The sequence below is a fragment of the Podarcis filfolensis genome (assembly GCF_964270895.1).
Source record: "Podarcis filfolensis genome assembly, chromosome: 3".
NCBI classification, from domain to species: domain Eukaryota; kingdom Metazoa; phylum Chordata; class Lepidosauria; order Squamata; family Lacertidae; genus Podarcis; species Podarcis filfolensis.
The window spans coordinates 32,836,819-32,856,166 of NC_139606.1; the positions used below are offsets into that span (position 1 = coordinate 32,836,819).

At 44.4% G+C, this 19,348-nt stretch overlaps 1 protein-coding gene and 1 long non-coding RNA gene across 2 annotated transcripts in view; both read right to left on the minus strand.

Annotated features, from left to right (window-relative positions):
• Positions 1-8,780: 8,780 nt before the first annotated feature.
• LOC310759006 (large ribosomal subunit protein eL43-like) lies at positions 8,781-10,041 on the minus strand (the record flags this gene model as incomplete). Its single annotated transcript, XM_083605768.1, has 2 exons — positions 8,781-9,121; positions 10,033-10,041. 2 exons carry the CDS (start codon positions 10,039-10,041, stop codon positions 8,861-8,863), a joined length of 270 nt encoding a protein of 89 aa, XP_083461894.1. The 3' UTR covers positions 8,781-8,860.
• Positions 10,042-15,408: 5,367 nt separating this feature from the next.
• LOC310759901 overlaps positions 15,409-19,348 on the minus strand; it is a 51,873-nt gene continuing 47,933 nt past the window's right edge. The window contains exon 3 of the long non-coding RNA XR_014546626.1: positions 15,409-15,504. This is a non-coding gene — a long non-coding RNA (uncharacterized lncRNA). The remainder of the gene's footprint in view (positions 15,505-19,348) is intronic.

The following is a 19,348-nucleotide window of genomic DNA, read 5'->3' on the forward strand; positions in this document are numbered from 1 at the left end:
TGGGGACTTTAATATTCACATTGATTGGCAAACCAAATCTTCTGTTCATAATTTTCTCTTTCTTTTGGATAATTTTGCTTTAATCCTCTCACCTCATACTTTCACTCATTCAGCTGGCTACTTCTTAGACCTGACTACTTGTACACAGTGTTTTGTCCTTAATCTTGATTCATTATCATTATTTTCCTACATTATCCACCTCAAGTTTCCAGGGCCTTTTGGGGGATCTTCATTCTTTAGACCCTGACAGTTCTCAGCTTCCCACTTCCCCAAACTTTCATCCCTGTTCTGTCACCCTGTCTTGAGACTCTGCTGCCAACTCATTCCATTCTAGGTTGTTGTTTTTTTCATGCTGGTGAATCCTATACCGTATTTCATTTTCCTCAACCCACCCCTCATCAGCCCAACGAACAATCAAATCATAGCTTGTTCCTCCAAAGCCTTTTGTCTTCCAGTTGCTCTTTCCCTCATGCCTTTGAAAGCTTAGTGAGCTTCTGGGGTGAGGTGAACATAGAAACCATGTTTAAGGAAGGGTGCTGGGTGCACATAATGCCAAGCCATAGTTAAAAAGCCAAGAACAAACCACGGCTTCATATCATGGTTTGTTGGCAATGAAAACCATTGTGAAAGTGCTGGGTAGAATTTACACATAACACTAAGAATGTTTTAATAAACCATAGTTTAATTAACCATTGCTAAGTGTTATGGGTGAGCCTCTCTTCCCTTTATTTACTCTCTCCCTAACTTGTGCAAAGTCCCACCCCTTTCCTTCCAATTTCTAATTCCTTTGTTTCTAATTATTTTTTAATTGCTATCTTGCAGGATGGGTCTCGTGTACATTTAAACAACAATTCTAAACGGTGCCTAGAACAAATTAGGTACATTGCAAATAATGAAAGTTTACAATGACCCAATCTTTCCAGGCAACAGAACACAGGAACCTGGCAAAAATTCTAGTTGGGACAGAATCCAGTGCCATGTATAAGAAAGAGCCTGGAGAATGTCTGCTAGCCTTGAGTAAACAGCACTAGGCCAGACACACCATTGGTCTGAGTCAGTATCAGGCCACCTTAGAATCATAGAACTGCAGAGCTGAAAGGGACCCCAAGGGTTATCTAGTCCAACCACCTGCAATGCAGGAATTTCAAATAAAGCATCCGTGACAGATGGTCATTCAACCTCTTCTAAGGAAGGAGAGTCCACAACTTCCTGAGTGAGACCATTCCACTGTTGAACACCTCTTGCTGTCAGAAAGTTCTTCCCAATGTTTAGTCAGAATCTCCTTTCTTGTAACTTGAAGCCATTGGTTCATGTCCTGACCTCGAGAGCAGGAGAAACCAAGCTTGTTCCTTCTTCCTTGTGATAGCTCTTTAGATGTTTGAAGATGGCTGTCATCTCTCCTCTCCTTCTCCTCTTTTCCTTGTACAGCCCAACAGTGTATTTTAGTATCACATCTCCCTTTGGCCCATGTTGCTGTTCTAAGTGTGAAAGCATCCATAGATTCCTGTAACCACAGACCTTTTAACCATAGGCACACATGTTTCACGAAGGCAGCTGTTTTGACCAACTCAGTTGGGAAAAATGCCCCCACTCTCTAATTTGATGAGCAAATATACTCTCTTGATTGTCTGCACTGATACCCATCTGTTGAGATGGACTGGTGCCCAAGTATAAACTAGCCAAACCTTTTGTTCTGGGCATTAGTCCTGAGTAACAATAGGCTTTAGATGGGTAGCCAGCATGACACTATGTGAAATGTGTTCAGCATCCTGTCCTATGCCAGGACAGGAATACTGGCAGCTGGGAAACAAATACACCATTCTGCTTAATCACAGTTTGGTACAGACACCACTAAGGAGAGAGAGAGAGATCCCTTTCAATATGGAGATACCTGAAATAGCAAGGAAAAGCAGGCTCATATCACTACTGGCTGTCGAGGCGACAGCTTGCATGGCAAAGAACAGATGAGAAATTTATGAACGCCACCAGGATACTGGATCTTGTGCAACAAGTAAAGTGTTGGCCGTGGGCACTGCTGGTCCAGAAATCACTAACTAGATGAATACACAATGTGAATAAAGATTACGGCTGCTGGAGCCCGAGCACATGTTTTCCATTTTCCAAAACAGTGGGCAAGGTTCCAGAGGAGTGCAGCCTTACAGTTCGACAGCTGAGTTTCTCAATGGAACACATGGTGGAATAAACCCCAGGGAGACAGCAAAAGTAGCCTGCCTTTATTCTTATGCTGAAAACGTAATTGATAATTCGAGCGATAGCAGGGGAATGAATGAGGCAGGGAAGCAGTTTGCACACAGAAAGCGTGCTTTAAGCTGAGCGACTGGCTATACATTGGGTGGCTGAATAGGAATAGGGGAAATATTCAGGGCAGGGCAGTGGTAAACCTCAGTGGTTTTTTTTTAAATTTGTTGAAGTTAAATAAGGATACTTGTACATCTCTGATGAATATATTGTTTTAGGCCACCCCAATCCCTGCTGAGCCAGGCACAGGATTCCAGGGGTCTTGGCCCTCAACTAGAGTCCTCAATTTGGAGAATTGAAGATGTGGCATATCTGCCCCTGCTCCAGCCCCAGTATTACTTAACATTCGGAATAATGGGAAACCCCAAAGCTTGCTCACTATTTTGTGACACACTGGTTGGTCCGAATAGAGCATTGTCCTGCTTCAGCTTTTGGAATTTATCTGATGGACCAAGCCTGCATCTAGTGCAGGGTTTCTCAACCTTTGCTCCCCAGCTGAGGTTAGCTAGCAGGACCAGTGTTCAGGAATGATGGTTGTTGTAATCCAACAACAACTGGAAACACTGCATCTAGTGTTTATGTAGCGTTGAATAGGCTTCTTAAGAGTGTGCCAACACGCCTTGCTTTTCTACTACTGTATAAGGCTGTTGAAGAAAGTCCACGGCAGACCTGCAAATACTGCTAACTCTATCAAAATAGAGTTTATTGATGGTGATAAATAACTATGATTAGAAGAGTCCATTGGGAGCGTTTTGAAAAAAGCACTATGGCTGACGTATCCAATATAGAACTGAGGCAACGTATGCTAGTCATATTAAGAAGTGGCCGAGTCTAAGGCTGGGTTAAAAAACAACTGCTCTTTTAAACACTGGGTCTGTGTGCGCATTGATGATACTCTACATCACATAGGAGCGTCATTGTATATTCATTCATTAGGGGTAATTATTTTAAATTTTTGTCCCTATTGACCCGTAGGCAGATGGTTAGCATGAATACCATGTTTATCTGGACACTGGATCTGGCTGGGCAGCTCTCTGATGAGTTTGATCACAAACACCGGCAGCTGCAATACAGACTTGCTTCCTCCGCCCCCCTCCCTGGCTTGCTTCCTCCAGGGACTGCAGATTGGATGCACTGAATGTGAACTGCAGCAAAGCGTGGGTCATTTTCACTCTCCCAGCAAATATTATTACAGTCAAAAGCCAATCGCGATAGAAGGAAACAAAAGGAATCCTTTGCCGCTTTTAACATCGCCTGGCCCCTTTTGAATATTTTTCATTCCTCTATGGGCGAGAAACGGTGATTCACCAAATAGAAAAGCGAAGGACGCCTGCAGGTGTGCTGACTTTAGGTTGGGATATTAATTACTAGCTGGAAGTGCTTGGCATTGCCCAGGAATTCTAAGAAACCAGCAAATATTGAGGTTTGCAAATGGATAGCGTCATTTGTGGGCACTGCACAGTCCCCAAATGCCCTCTGACACAGGATCCCAACCGACCTTGTTCCAGCCCCAAATTAGTTTGGGGTGAATGTTTAATTAGGGTTTTCTGAACTCTGTACGATCTGGAGGAGGTGGGGGAACAAGGCACTGTTTCCTTTCCCCCTTCCTCTGAACCTCAGGAAGGTTCAGGCCTGCTGCGTGCTGCTTTGACAATGCATTCCCAGTGGGGAGCATTCTGGCAAAGCAGCCCCCAGCAGCCAGTGGGACTGCACATTTGGCACCCATTTCCTGCTTTCTGCTGCTGTGCCAAACCTGCTTGGACTCCCCATTGTGACGTCCCCAGCTCCCGCATTGTTGCCCTCAACCTGTGCTGGCTTGGTGTGCTTCAGGTCCCCTAATCCACCACCAACAAAAACATTTCCAAACAGAGACCCAAACCTGCTCCTCAGTCTCAGAAACCTCCCCACCAAATGGGGTGACATTCAGAGGCATCAAAACCGGCCCTGTGCACATGGATCCACAAGACCCAACAATGTTAATTCCAACACTTAAAGAAACCTGCTTCACTTCGTTGCATGACAGGGTTTGATGGGCTGTTGGTCACAGAACCTTGTGACAGAGCATAAGGAAGAAAGTAACCTCCTTGGCACTTTCGAGTTTAAGACAAAAGTAGAAATTCTGGAGCACTGGTGTAATAACAGTGGTGGGGCTGGGGCTAATAGAGAAATAAGGTCCTGGTGGCTGACATTTATTATTATTATTATTATTATTATTATTATTATTAATAATAATAATAATAATAATAATAATTTTCATTTATATACATTACAATTATTCTGCCAAGTTCTAATATCTTCAATTTCGACTCCCTTCCCTCTCTTTCTGAGGTTCCTTGCATTTATTTCTGTCCTTTCCTGCATACTCCAAATTCTTTTATTCTTTTATTCATCTATTCTAAGATATATCTCATATATCTTTTTAAAACAAAAAAAAAAAAACAAAACAAAAAACCCTGCAGGTTTTTACAATAATCCTGCCAACGTCTTAATCTGTTTCCAGTTTGTTTGTAAATAACTCAACAAACCACTTCCATCCCTGAAATGAAATGTATTCTAGGCCCAATGACCAGGGGAACATGTCCAGGCATCCGGTGAGAATTGGTGCTAAGGATGTGACCCTGAGGACGGATTTGTTCCGAAACATGTTGGGTCAGGATTAAAAGTCATTCCAAGCACCTGCCAGGGTACCAGCTTGAGAGAATGAGAACAGCCTGGGGGGCCTCGGGGAGAAAAGCTGAGGGAAGAGGGAGCCACCCTGCCTCTCAGCATCTGCCACCTGAGGCTGCTACCTTGCTCTGCCTAAGAGCAGATTAGGAGAAACTCACAGGGTGATGATGATGACATCATTCCCCATGAAATCTAGTGCTCCTAAATGAAATATATGCACAGAAGCTATTTTTCAGTTGTTGTTGTTGTTTAGTTGTTTAGTCGTGTCCGACTCTTCGTGACCCCATGGACCAGAGCACACCAGGCACTCCTGTCTTCCACGCCTCCCGCAGTTTGGTCAAACTCATGCTGGTAGCTTAGAGAACACTGTCCCACCATCTCGTCCTCTGTCATCCCCTTCTCCTTGTGCCCTCAATCTTTCCCAACATCAGGGTCTTTTCCAGGGAGTCTCCTCTTCTCATGAGGTGGCCAAAGTATTGGACCTCAGCTTCAGGATCTGTCCATCCAGTGAGCACTCAGGGCTGATTTCCTTAAGAATGGATAGGTTTGATCTTCTTGCAGTCTATGGGACTCTCAAGAGTCTCCTCCAGCACCATAATTCAAAAACATCAATTCTTTGGCGATCAGCCTTCTTTATGGTCCAGCTCTCACTCCCATACATTACTACTGGGAAAACCATAGCTTTAACTATACAGACCTTTATCGGCAAGGTGATGTCTATGCTTTTTAAGATGCACCTGCCTAAATCTAATTTTACCTTAAGAAAGAGAGCTAAACCCAACGTTAATTAATAGACATTTAGAGATAGAGACTAAACAGCAAAAGCTTTCTGTCAATTGTAGCACCAACAATAGTTATCCCCTGATGTGATAAAGGGCTCGATAATTATCAGGATTTCTCCCAAATCCTACCTTTGTCACATAAAACTAGCAACGTATCCTGTTCAGCTCCCCCCCCCCCTTTTAAAAGCAGGCTTTTAGAGTCCCTAGCATATACTTGCTTATCGATCGGTTTCCTTAAGTGCTCAGACTTTTCTTGCTATGCACTTTGGGAAGCTGGGTGGAGCATGATGGGGGGGGGTCGAAGGAGAGCAACTTAAAATGGTTCTTACACTGCAAGCAGCTTTAATTAACTTACTTTGACCCTGGCCTGAGATGTGGAAATATTCATGGAACCCTTCCTGCGAGATTAATTCCGCGCCCTCGCCCGAGTCGTATCATGGGAATCGTGCTATTTGTACCGCACACTTTGGTGAGCTGACAAGCAGTTATTTCTAAGTCAAGTTGTATACAAGTGACCTCATTTCCTGATCTGGTTGCTCGGAGAACTCACATGCCAGAAACATCAGTCATTGCTTTTCTTCACTTGACAGGCTCCTCTCTCTGACTCTTAGTCTGCAACAGCTGCTCGAGTTCATCCCTCTGTCAGGATGAACTGCGCCAAATGGTATACATTTGGTTTTCCCCCTGCACTTTTGCTATGCATACACAAGGTCCCAGGTTATCTCCGACCCTTGTCGACCCTAGAGAACCAGTGCCACTGCTGGTCTCACCCAGCATAAGGCAGCTTCTGTATGGCTGCATTTCATTGATACTTCATGGGCAATGTCTCTTTCAGGGAATATCCATCTGAAGCAGCTGGGTCATCAGGTCCAAACTCCTTGAAATATACTCAGAGTCAAGAGTAGATTTCATGCTCTTTATTCAGCTCATAGTGGTGAGGAGGAATGGAAGTTCCCCCAGAATGTCTGCTTTATATGCATTATTTACACAATGGGCCCTACGTGATTGGCTAATTCCGGGATTCACCTGTAGGCCAATCAGGTTGCGGATTCACTTCCACCTGGAGCTGGATTGGGTGGCTCCTGTGGACCAATTAGACTGCTGCATTCTGAATCCTATTTTTCTAGGGCCAATCAGACTGCTGCATTCTGAATCCTATTGTTCTAGGACCAATCAGACTGCTAAATTTTGGATCCTATTCAACTCAGTACATAACACTCCTTGACCTTTAGGGTTACCTGAAAGGTTTACGCTCAGTGTAGGAAAGTGCTTAGAAGAAGAAGAAGAAGAGTTTAGATTTGATATCCCGCCTTTCACTCCCTTTAAGGAGTCTCAAACCGACTAACATTCTCCTTTCCCTTCCTCCCCCACAACAAACACTCTGTGAGGTGAGTGGGGCTGAGAGACTTCAGAGAAGTGTGACTGGCCCAAGGTCACCCAGCAGCTGCATGTGGAGGAGCGGAGACGCGAACCCGGTTCCCCAGATTACGAGACTACCGCTCTTAACCACTACACCACACTGGCTTAGAGTGCTGGACCGGGACCTGGGATGCCAGGGTTCAAATCCCCAATTGCATTTAGAAAAAGTTGCTTATTTCCCTGACATAACTCCAAGAGAGACGTCCTACCATACCGTCCAACATTTCTGTGACGAAAATAGGAATGTCCTAAGGAAAAGTGGGACGTTCCGGGTTCAGCTCAGAAACTGGGGCCGCTTGTGTTAATACAGGACTGTCCCTGGAAAATAGGGACACTTGGAGGGTCTGCAGACATTGTGAATGAGTCCAAAAGAGAAAGAGAGCAGGCCACCTAGCTCATACTGAAACAAGAGGAAGCCAACTCCTTATGCAAACAAAACCGCATTCTCTGTGTGTTCATCTTTCCTGAGGGAATTCACTGCTACATTTCAGCAAAAGTCTGTCACTGAGCCCCTGGAGTCCAGTGACCATCTGCACCAGCCCCATTATCTGTGGAGTGAGATTGATCTTTCTCCTCTTTGTGTATTCTCTCATCCTAATACCCAGGAGTCTGCAAAGGGAAGGAGACAGACTTGTAATTCATCAGAAAAGGGTGTGTCAGAATGAAGAATCGTTATGTTCAACCTAAGGCAAGGTAACTTCTCTTCAATGTGCTACATGTCTCTGTGGAACCTCTCTGTGTAATCTGAGTCCATTTTTATTTCTTCACGTTTACAACCCACATCACCTCCAAAGCAAGAGGCTAGAATTAAACAACACAGTTTGGCACGAAATGAAAAATACCGGTAGCTCTTTTCCAAAGGGCCTCACAAGCATACTTGTCCCCTGTACTAATCCTTTGCTAGCTTGCAGCAGCAGCCACTGATTGGCTAGCTCTTATGACATCATGAATGCTGAAGGTTTGTGATGTCAAAAGAGCTAGCCGACTCAGCTTGCAGAACAGAGGTGTGCTTGGGGTTCAGAGGGAGGGACATCCACATTCCCAGACTATCCCTGTCAGTTTACTTCTCTATTTCCTTGTTTATTTACATTGATACATCTTGGGTTGTATCCTGTTTACAACTTCTCAGAAGGGCAGAGAGTGAACACCTAGAACAGGTTTTCATAGTTTGTGACGCACCAAGCTGAATGCATCCCATCAGCCACTGTTTGGCACATGATCAACCAGTGTATGGGTAATATAAGGTATCTAGTCCTGAGCTAAATGGTTCTTTTTTCTCTCTTCAATGTTCACCTTTGTTGCTGTTGTCATTTAGTCATTTAGTCATTTAGTTGTTTAGTTGTGTCCGACTCTTCGTGACCCCATGGACCAGAGCACACCAGGCACTCCTGTCTTCCACTGCCTCCCGCAGTTTGGTCAAACTCATGCTGGTAGCTTCGAGAACACTGTCCAACCATCTCATCCTCTGCCGTCCCCTTCTCCTTGTGCCCTCAATCTTTCCCAACATCAGGGTCTTTTCCAGGGAGTCTTCTCTTCTCATGAGGTGGCCAAAGTATTGGAGTCTCAGCTTCATGATCTGTCTTTCCAGTGAGCACTCAGGGCTGATTTCCTTAAGAATGGATAGGTTTGATCTTCTTGCAGTCCATGGGACTCTCAAGAGTCACAACCACCTTTAATTGACAATAAGGACGTGAACTGTAGAGGAAGAGTAACAGTGGAACAAAAATATGCTTCTACTGGTCTTTTAACTCCTTCAGTCTTCTGATGGCAGATTTCACCATCACCGCTGAAGTGGTGTTGTATGTCCAGGCGCCACCAGCTACTGTTTTCATACAAAAGCCACAGTGCCAGATACCCACAGCTTTCCTCTTCATTTTGGTCTTGCCACAGAAGGAGCAAGTATATTTAGCATGGTGGCTAATTTCAATCTTCTTCAACATTTTATTCAGGGAAGCGCTGTATTGGGTTCCATTTTTACCCACAATCTCAACATTCTTGGTTCATTTGGCCATTTTGTTACCACCGCAGGCTGCAGGGAGAGCGAGCTAAATGGTTCTGTGACAAGATCTATGATTCCCCCCACAATCCCTTTCTGCTCATCTTAACTTCATACTTCATTTTGTCTGGATGGCAACCATACTTGTTGCAGCAGGAACCATCTTAGAAAATAATTCCTACCTAGGAAATTCCTAGAAAATAAGGGGGTGGAGGAGATGCCTCTTCTAAGATGGCACCCACCACCTGCAGATTTGGTCCAGTTCTGTGAGGCCTTGAGGTTCAAAGGGAAAGTGGGGTATTCCAAGGGGGCCACAGGTGAAAATAACGTAAATGGGGGGGGCATGGCACAAGACTAGGGGGCCACAGAGGGAAGTGAGAAGTGAAGAAAACAGGGAAGTGATTGAGAAAAGAAAAAAAGAAAACAGAGAAGTAGAATGAACATAATGGACATCCCTCACAGCAATAGAACCAGATTTTAAGAAGCTTGTTTCTGGTCATCAAGCACAAAGGTCCCATCGATCAAGAAATACTTAAAGTATAATTTTTTATGTAATTGCATTTTGTATAAGTTATAAAAAATATAAATAAAACATGTTCTATTTGCAAACAAAACATTTGAATAGCTACCTTTCTCCCAGTTGGACAGGGGAGCCACAGGAAGGAAACAAGGTCAGAAGGGGGGCCACGGTTGGAAAAAGCTTGAAAAACACTGGTCTAGAGCATCCTTTGCCTTCTGCTTTAGTCCGTATGAGCAACAGGACTCTTGCTGCCATGGTAGCTCCAGTGCTCTGCCACACCCCACCGGGATTTGGATCGTTCTGTTACTCAAATTAAGGGCTAGGAGTGGGTCTACTTTTACTTGGATTCAACCTACTGCAGCATGTTTGCAGGAACACAAAATTCTCACCGTCAACATCCAAACCCTTTCCACTGACCATTTCCCAAGCTGTTTTTTTAGATGCTAACTTCATTTTCTCCCCAATACAATTTGATTATTGGCATTTCCAGATTTTAGAGGTTGTTTTGTTTTTTTTAAAGATAGAGGGTTTTTAAAATGAATGCTCTATAAACTGCTAAAGAGAAGGTTGCCATCCCCACAGCTGCCTTGTGAGATAACATTTTGTACCCAGGTGGTATGGGGGGAAGGAATCCAAAGATGGGGTCGAGAGTGGATGTCTTCTCCAACATACGAAGGCAAAGAAAAAGGTTATCCTTCCTAGCAGCAAATGAATACCAGGAAGATCACAGAAAGCAAGAATGCGCCTGAGCTGCCACATCTATAATACGGAGCAACAAGATTTCTTCCTGCTGGGTGACCCGGCTGCACCACCCATCAAAGAGAATTAGTCTCAAAGGAATAGCTTGCTTATGGATTTATAGACGTTGACAATAATCCTAAATGGATGCTAAAGGAATTGACAAATCTTAGCATTCTTCCTCAGTGCCCATGCACCTGGGGGAAACACTGGAGGTCTCAGCATTTTTTAAAGAAGGGAGGAAGTCACTGACAGCTGATAGACAGACAGGTAAGGAAAGCCTAGAAAAGAAGGAGCCATTCGCTGATGTAAAATTCTGATGGAAACATTCAAAAGGAGTGGCCTAGTCAAGGTAATTGTGGACAGGGGATATATGGTGGCAATGAGTGGACTGGCTAGGTGGAAGAGGGATTGTGTTTACAGGCTATTCCCTCTTCTGGTCTACCACATAGCCATAGGGACCTGATCTGATCTGCCAAAGTACCAGTGGATCTCATAGTGCCAGGTTGCTTTGCAATGAAAACTAGCAAATGAGAAAGCTAGTCTGGGTCCTGTGGATTTCTCTTCTGTCTTCCTGTTAGTAAATTAAGTTAAATATCTTTATTACAGTTAATATTAAGAAGTGACTGATATGAGCTGCTGCAAAGCTCTTTGCATTGACAACTATGGAACACTTGAGTGGAAGCACATTGTTGTTTGGGGAAGCACTGCGATGTGCTGTTTCCCACCAGTATCCTGAAATGGCATCGTCCCAAGAGATCTTTGAAATAGCCCTCTGGTTCCCCACTGAAACTTCCATCATACCTAGCCGTTGGCCATGCTTGCTGGACCTGATGGGAATTGCAGTCCAGTAAAATCTGGAAGACCAAAGGTTCTCCACGCTTGCTCTACAAATCATGTCCTCCCTAAAAGAGTGCACATGTTGTGGTGAGACCTGGAGACTGACCTCCTGGTTGTGGGTGGGTCTATTGGATAGCCACAACACCCGATTGGTAGGTCCCTCGTTGCTGAGTGTAATCTGGCCAATGGGACGTGGTCTAAATGGATCGAGGGACCTATATATGCCTATGCACGTGTCCTAGAGCTTCCTCTTTCAGCTTGTGCATCGGAACACCCGCCCACCTCTCCCTAATTTTCGGGCATTTTGTGATTGACCTTGCTATGCCATCGTGTGTCGTCTGTCGTTGGGACAGGGGCATGGCAGGAATTTTTCCCACTTGGCTGATTGGCTGTGGCCATTTGGGTTTCACCTGCCATGTAGCAATTTGTCACAACTTGTAAGGTTGAAGATAGCCTCTGGTTCATGTGATAGGGATGGGAGAACGCTCTCACCATCCCTATGTGAAGGGCATTCCGTTAAAGGAATCCAGGGACTCAACTTGGTTTGGTCAACCCCTGAAAGGGGGTTGTGCCCGGGCCTGAGTTCAGGGGAGCATCTGGGGAGTGAACAGAGTCTGTTCCCAGGCTTTTCACCTGCATCAGGTGTTCACCCTTGGCTGACCTATGATAGAGCTCTGGGTCAGCGCTACCCGCAAGGGTGTAGGGAGCTAGTCGAACCAGAGCCTATGCAACCACTCTTCTGTAATCAGTAAAGTTGTGGCCTAAATTCTGCCGAAAACCAAAACTAAAATTTGAGTCAAATGTGTCTTTATTCAAGGGGGAAGTCTCTGGGTCTGAACACGCAATGTGCTTTTTGAATCCTTGATCTGAATGCCTCACAAAGGTTATTGATCTTATTGTTGGAAATGCCAACTGGAGTCCCATAAAGCTGATAGGCAGAGGGGGAAACTGACAAAGGCCTGAAGTGTTTCATAGAACAATCCAAGGTAGCTTGGGTTTTCATTGCAGTTGTGGAATATCTATTGCCACTAAACTAGCCCACAGGTGAGAACCAGGGGCTAGGATGAACTGGCTGCCTGGGGCCAACTAAGTTGGTGACTCCCTTGTCTTCCTGTAGAACAATTCTCTATCCTCATTCTTTTCTAAGTGAAGCACCCGACCAGTGGCAAGGTCAGTGGATGGAATGCAAGGAGTGTGGCCATAAATGAGGGAAATGACAGAGATTTAGCCCCCTTGTAATGCCACAGTCTTTCCTATCTGCGAAACCTATGAATGACCTACAGGAAACAAAAGTGGTTGCCAGTAAATCAGATGCATCAGCCCACATTCCACCGGCAGGTGTGCAAACCTGTCAAGAGGAATATGGATGAGATAAACAGGGACAACAAAGAACTGGATAGCCTTTGACTTGAGAGCTGATCCGGATAGTTGGTGCAGCAAAGGTCACCTGAGGTTTCTTCCTATCTTGTTGTTTGGCCATCGAGAAACTAGAACCTCTGAAGGAAAGCAAACGAATTTGAGGAAATCGTTCGTTGCACAAGGCAAACACATGATTGCTAATAGTATAGCAGGAAATGAACATCCCCTGTGCACAAAGAAACGTTAACATAAAGAACATACTATTCGTTTTTTAAAATGTGCATCAAAGCTAAAGAAAAATACATCTGAACAAGTCTGCCAATGGTACTCTGTCTTAAAAGTCATCAAATTTTCCATTGACTGGAAGCAAGACTACAGCTCTGTTTATCAACCAGAAACCAAAGAACACCTTCCTCTCCCCACTTCTCACATTTTTGTAAGAAGGCTGTAGGCCCTTTTAGGGAAGGAATGCAGAGATTTCCTGCTGATTGTAAAAGGTGAGTGATGGAGATGGGGGTACATTAGAAATGATTACAGGAATCCGATATCATTATCTTTTGTACTTCGTCACAACGGCAAAGACGACTACCTGGGGCAAAGCAGACATCTTACTTCCTACATCAGATAATTAGCAAAGACTGTCAGTACAAATTTCAATGCCCTTGTCTCTGAAATCCTCTGCAGCGCGCATATATATATATATATACATATACATATGAATCCAACTCTGTCTTTCGTTAGATTCAGATTTGTAGTACTTTGAAGAAGCAGATAAAACTGTAGCGCAGCTCAGAAAACCATGAACGCTGCTGCTTTTCAAGTTCATCAGACAACTTCCCCTCCACTGTTATGGGGGTGGGGAGGGAGACCCTATGATTTATATAAAGTTCGGGTTTCAGGCTTACTTTTTCAGATGACGGCAACGTAAGGTGCTTAGACGAAGTGAAGCTTAATCCAGGCAAGACAGAAGCACTTCAGGTAGAATAGAGCTAGGATGCTACCTTGAATAAGAGACTGTGTTAGCTACAGTGGAACAAGCCTCTACTGGCACAGTTTCTATCCCTGAACCTGGGGGATAGGAACAGCTGAGGAAGCTTACTCATTACATGGATTTGGTAGTAACCTGAAGGGGAGGGTTCAGCAAGGGTAACAGAATCAAGGAGCTGGAAAGGATCCAATGGGATTGTTCAGCTCACACCTACCTAGAAAGGACATCCAATCCCTTTCTGGCCTGTGCTTTATGTCCCGCTGAGTCTATGGTCATAGTCAATTGAACAGCAGTCACCTACAACAAAAAGCCAAAAATCTGTTTCTGTGTACAGCTTTCCTTTTAGCGCTTCTGTTTAGCTCTGTTTAGGCTGCTGTATTATCAGTGCCAAGGCCTTTGATGTGTACTGTGATTCTGGCATCTCTCAGAGGATGTTGTCTGTTGGCGTATATAGCAGACAATATAAGTTGTCTGTTGGCAACTTTCGTATATCATTTTGCAATTTTGTCGTGCAGCGGCCCTTTGCGGAGACGCTATTTTAAAGCAGTTTGAATCCCATGCCTGCACACACACACGATAACAGAATTTGTCAGAGGAAATATGGAAGAGAAAAAAATCACAGAGGTTTCAGCCTACCGTTCACAGCAGAAAAAGAGAGAGAGCTGTTTCAACACAAGCCTAATTGCAGTTTTGCGAAGCGCTGTTGAGACGTGCTGTGAAGTTTCTTCAGGACACAGATTTTATTATTATCATTATTGTTCTTTTGCATTTTGTTGCTACGGCAACTGCTACTTCATAGTCTAGTTTTGCAGAGGAGGCTGAACACCTGCAGGAGCATTGGGGGAGGGATTATAAAGCAGCACTTACAGGATTGGGCCCCAAATTAAGATGAGAAACTCCCCACAAATCCCCCATAAGTGCTATTTCAAAAGGGTTGTGGGAGAGTGAAACTATTTGATGCCCACAAATCCGGTTTCCCTTTTGTATGAATGCTTCCATCCCCACTCCCCATGCCATATTAATGCTTTCAAATAAAAGCATAACAAACAAACATACACAGTGCAAACAAACAAACAAACAAACAAACAAAGTTAAACAGTGCAATGCTATATATGTGTCCTTAGAATTAAATACAGACTCTCTAAGTGTCCCTGTTTTCTAGGGACAGTCTTGGATTTACAGAAGCCATCCTGGTTTCTGATTGGATACTAGAATGTCCTGCTTTTCCTTAGGACGTCCCTATTTCCATCTGAGAAATGTTGGAGGGTAGGCAGTTATGTGACCCCCGAGCCAAGAAGATAAGTAACTATAAACCTTTATAAGACATCTGAAGGCGTTTTTTTAAAAAAATGCTTATTGTTTTTATATATGTTGAAAGCTGCCCAGAGTAGCTGAGGCAACCCAGTCAGATGGATGAGGTATAATAATAATATTGATAATGATAATAATGGAATAGGATGTCCCCATTTTCATTGGAGAAATGTTGGAGGGTATGTAAGTCCAATAAGTGTATAGAATATTTCGGCCTAAGCAGTCTTTTTCTTTCTTTATTGTCAATCCACTTGGTTGATGATAACCAAAATGCACAAGTGAAGCTCAGCGACAAAACGTTGGTGGCGTGAGAACGTTCCAAAGTGTTTTCTTTTAGTCTTTGCTCTTGAACGGAGTCTAAAGGGCTAGTTCAGTTTATAGCTCATTTCCTCCCCCATTCATCTCGGTGTCAGGGTGCGCAGACTGAGAATGTTTTGTGTCTCGGCAGTAAGTCAGATCACTTAACTGCAAGCAGGTAGGAGCGCACCAGCTGCCTTTCTTATCTGATGTTGATGCCTGAACAAGTTCTTACCATTTTAGTCAGCTGCATCGCCCCCTGTGGTGGTAAGATTCACGATTGTGGGGTACTCTGACGTCAACTTCAGCTATTATATTTCCTGGGTGCCTTTATAGATGGATAGATAACTTTAGCTTTTACATTTCATATGTACCTAGAATTATCTCCTCCCCCATTTAAATTATACCAGATAAGACATGCCGTGGTAGATCAGGCCCGACCTATTTTAACAGCGGTCCTTTTGCAATCTAAGCAACGGGAAACTTTAAATTAGCAAAGTAAGAATAAAATGCATTAAAATGTTTACAGCCACTACTGGTTTGACTAGGAAGCATTGTACACATGACATTAAGTCACAATCCATATATGTCCTGCATCTATTCTGTCATTTCTTAGGAAATACTGCATTTTGATGTGCTTCTCCCCAAACTAGCTTTAATCCAAACTGAGATTTCCACTTTCCTCTGGAACTGACATCCCCTGTTCGCTCATTTTTTACCAGGCGACCTTGTTGACAAATTGTTGCAGTCATGGTTGATATCTGAAAATAATTCAAATACTTCAAATCTTCTATGTAGCTCTGGCACAAGAAACTGGTTTTGCCCAAAGACAGATTAGGTCAAATAGTTTAGTAATATGATGGCTAAACTATATTACCCCTCCCCCCTAAAAAAAACCAGCATAGCACAAAGAAGTTGATTGAACAAATTCACTTTGAAAAATTCTCCTCAAAATTCTCTGTGTCATACTCTGTTGTCAGAGATTTCCCAGATATCGCTACATACTTGAAGATTTGCAGAATACTTAATATCCACATCTGACATGCACTGGTATTTAATTTCAAAGCACATCTGTGTTTGGGTTTGTGTATTCTTCCAGGAAATGCAAATATCATGCAAATTTCATTGAAATACAAACCAAACGAAATTTCTCCCCCACCTCTGCCATATGCACTGCCCTAGAACTGGGATTCTTTTATTTAAAACAGTGACATTGACATTGCAAGACGGGATGAACTCCCGTTGCTCTGTCCCAGCTTCTGCCAACCTAGCAGTTCGAAAGCATGCCAGTGCAAGTAGATGAATAGGTACCACTGTGGTGGGAAGGTAAAAGCCATTTCCGTGCACTCTGGCTTCCGTCACGGTGTTCTGTTGTGCCAGAGGCAGTTTAGTCATGCTGGCCACATGACCCAGAAAGCTGTCCGTGGACAAACGGCGGCTCCCTCGGCCTGAAGTGAGATGGGCGCAGTAAGCCCATAGTCGTCTTTGACTGGACTTAACTGTCCAGGGGTCCTTTACCTTTTTTACCTATGTGTGTCTACTCAGAAGTATGTCAAGTTCTCATTTTGAATTTTTATGTTGTGAACCACTCTGTAATCTCCAGATGCAGGGCAGTATGCAAATTTAATAGATAAACCGGGCATCCTCAGACTGATGCCATTTTGGGGTGGCATTCAACCACATACCAACAAATTCAGGTTGCACGATTTATAGCTGACTGGGAGTTCTTGTGAAGCAAACGTGCTTTCCCAAAAGATTGGACTTTCTGCAATAATGAAATGTGATGGGCAATTGCAGTGGAAAGTGTGGGGTATTACTTGCTTTGATGACATCTCTGCACAAGAAAACAGAAAGAATGCTCTTTAAACAGCCAATGTGGTCTAATCTCCCTGCAGACAAATTTGGATGACTGCTCAGTACACAGGTTGCCCAGTTGTGCCCTTGCTCCCAGGTTCGTATGTATCGGCTCGGTGACATAGTTGTAGAGTTTAGTCGGCCACGTGAAAGCGTTCCCTTCCTCTGTCTCCAGCCCAGCCAAGCCTGAGTCGCTTCTAGATGCTCCCTGTCTCTGCTGATTATAATTCCTCGTGTATCAAATGTGTGCTTCTGCTGGCGGTTGTCAGCTGGGGTAAGCTACCAAGCTGTTTTGATGTCTACATTAATAATCCAGTAATTAGCGGGACTTTTCTTTTCCCTTTTTGCAGGACGTGGCCTTTTGGATTCCTTTGGCTGTAACGCTAGCCCCACCATTCTGCAAAGTTATCTGATCTTGGGATCTGCTGAAAGAGAGCACCAGCTGGACATGTGAGATTGCAACTCACTCCTTTGGCTGCTGGGTATTACCAAGCCCTTGAGGAGGGAATGAGAGGTTTTTTAAAAGGGGGAAAGACAACTGAGTGCCCAGGAGAGGAGGAGATGTGGTGTGCGGCACCCAGAACTAACTCCTTTCATTATGGCACTTCTGTAGCCTTCCTGCCAAGCATTAACATCTTCCCCAAAAATGGTTTAAGAAATTGGAAGAGGAGTTGTTGTTGTTGTGATATCATGCCACCCTCCATCAAAAATAATGCCCCGCTTCCTATTTTCAGCATGAGAATTATTATCTCTTACCTCTGGGAAGTAGCAAAATTTTTTGGGTGGGTTGGCATCTAAAGGCTAACCAAGGGAGGCGGAGAATAATTCTCAGAGTGATCTTTTCGTCCAGCTCCAGCAAGGAAGCAAGAAAAACACCCAAAGGCTTGATGACATGTTTTACTACAAGCACAGACCTCAGAGATATCTTTTTACAGGCCCCCTTTTCAATTTCTATGTAAATTTCATTGGCTTAATGTGGCTCCTGCAAAGGAGATTTACCGATAACTCTTTAAAATAATGATGTTGTTAATTCTGTCTGAATTACTGAGCTGATCGCCTTAAAGCACTTACGACAGACACATTAATAATATCTAATGAACCCAGCCTGATTACAGCAATAACTGGCTGTAAAACAGGTATTTTAGATGGCAAAACCAACCTCCCCCCCCTCTCTCCTATCTTTTACTATGCCCGCATCAAGAGAATGAGAGCCCTCTTGGAGCACCCTGGAAACTGCCCATTCAGTATGCAAAAAGGGGGATCATAATGTTTGTGCGCACATGTGCATAGAGGTCAGTGATAGCTAACACTATCCCTTCCAGATGTTCTTGAATTACAACTCCTATAATGCCTGGCCATTGGCTATGCTGACTAGTTTTGACGGCAACTGAGAGCTCGTGTGGTGTTGTGATTAGAGTGTCTGACAAGGACGTGGGGGACCAGAGTTCAAATCCCTACTCAGCCATGGGCCCATCACAGTCTCTCAGCCAACCTTCTTCACAGGTTGTAAGTAAGTGAACTCTTTATTAGAAAAAAAAACCAGGGTCTGCTCAGGGGTGCCAAGCCTAATGAGCACAGCAACTCTTCTTTGGTAGGTCTTGCCCCCATGTGGCAGTTCCCAAAGCTGCCTACCTCTTCTCCTCTCTTGGATCCTTCCCAAGCAATCTGATGCTGGCATGCCTGTCTTTGCTCGTCCCACTAAATACTTCGCCTGGTCTTGAGAGACAAGGTTGGAACGGAGCTTATCGCAGCAGGAGGGGGAGACACCCTTGTTTCTTCACCAGCCTGACTCACCTCTGCCTCTTGGTCTCCCTCCTCTCCTGCTTCCACTTCATATGCTGATTTGCTCTCTGCCACAGACTCTCCTGCCAGGGGAGCTGACATGGGCCCCAGGTTATGGGTACCCAGTGCACATGACATCACGCCCACTCCGCGGCCTCGGAATCTGACTTCCAGTGCCACCAGAAGCTCTCAGGAGACCTCAGAAAGCATCTCTGGGGGCAGCTCTGGAATTCCGGTGCCCAAGATGCTGTTGAAGGCCTTGTGAGACCTTGGAAGTTGCATGGGGGCCCTGCTGTGTGGGTTCTGAGCACCCACAACAAAAATTTTGTGGGTGCTCACACACCAGAACCCCCTATCATTGGCACCCTTGCTCCCTGCTCCCTAAACTCTAGTACCTCTCCAGCTTCCTGCTCCTCCTCCCAGTCTTCTCCCTCTTCTCCCTCTGACCACTTGCCATTTTCCCACCACCAACCCTCAGGCCCTAAGCCCGTCTCCCTTGTGGGTTCCACAGCTGGTGCCTCCCACCATTACTCTGT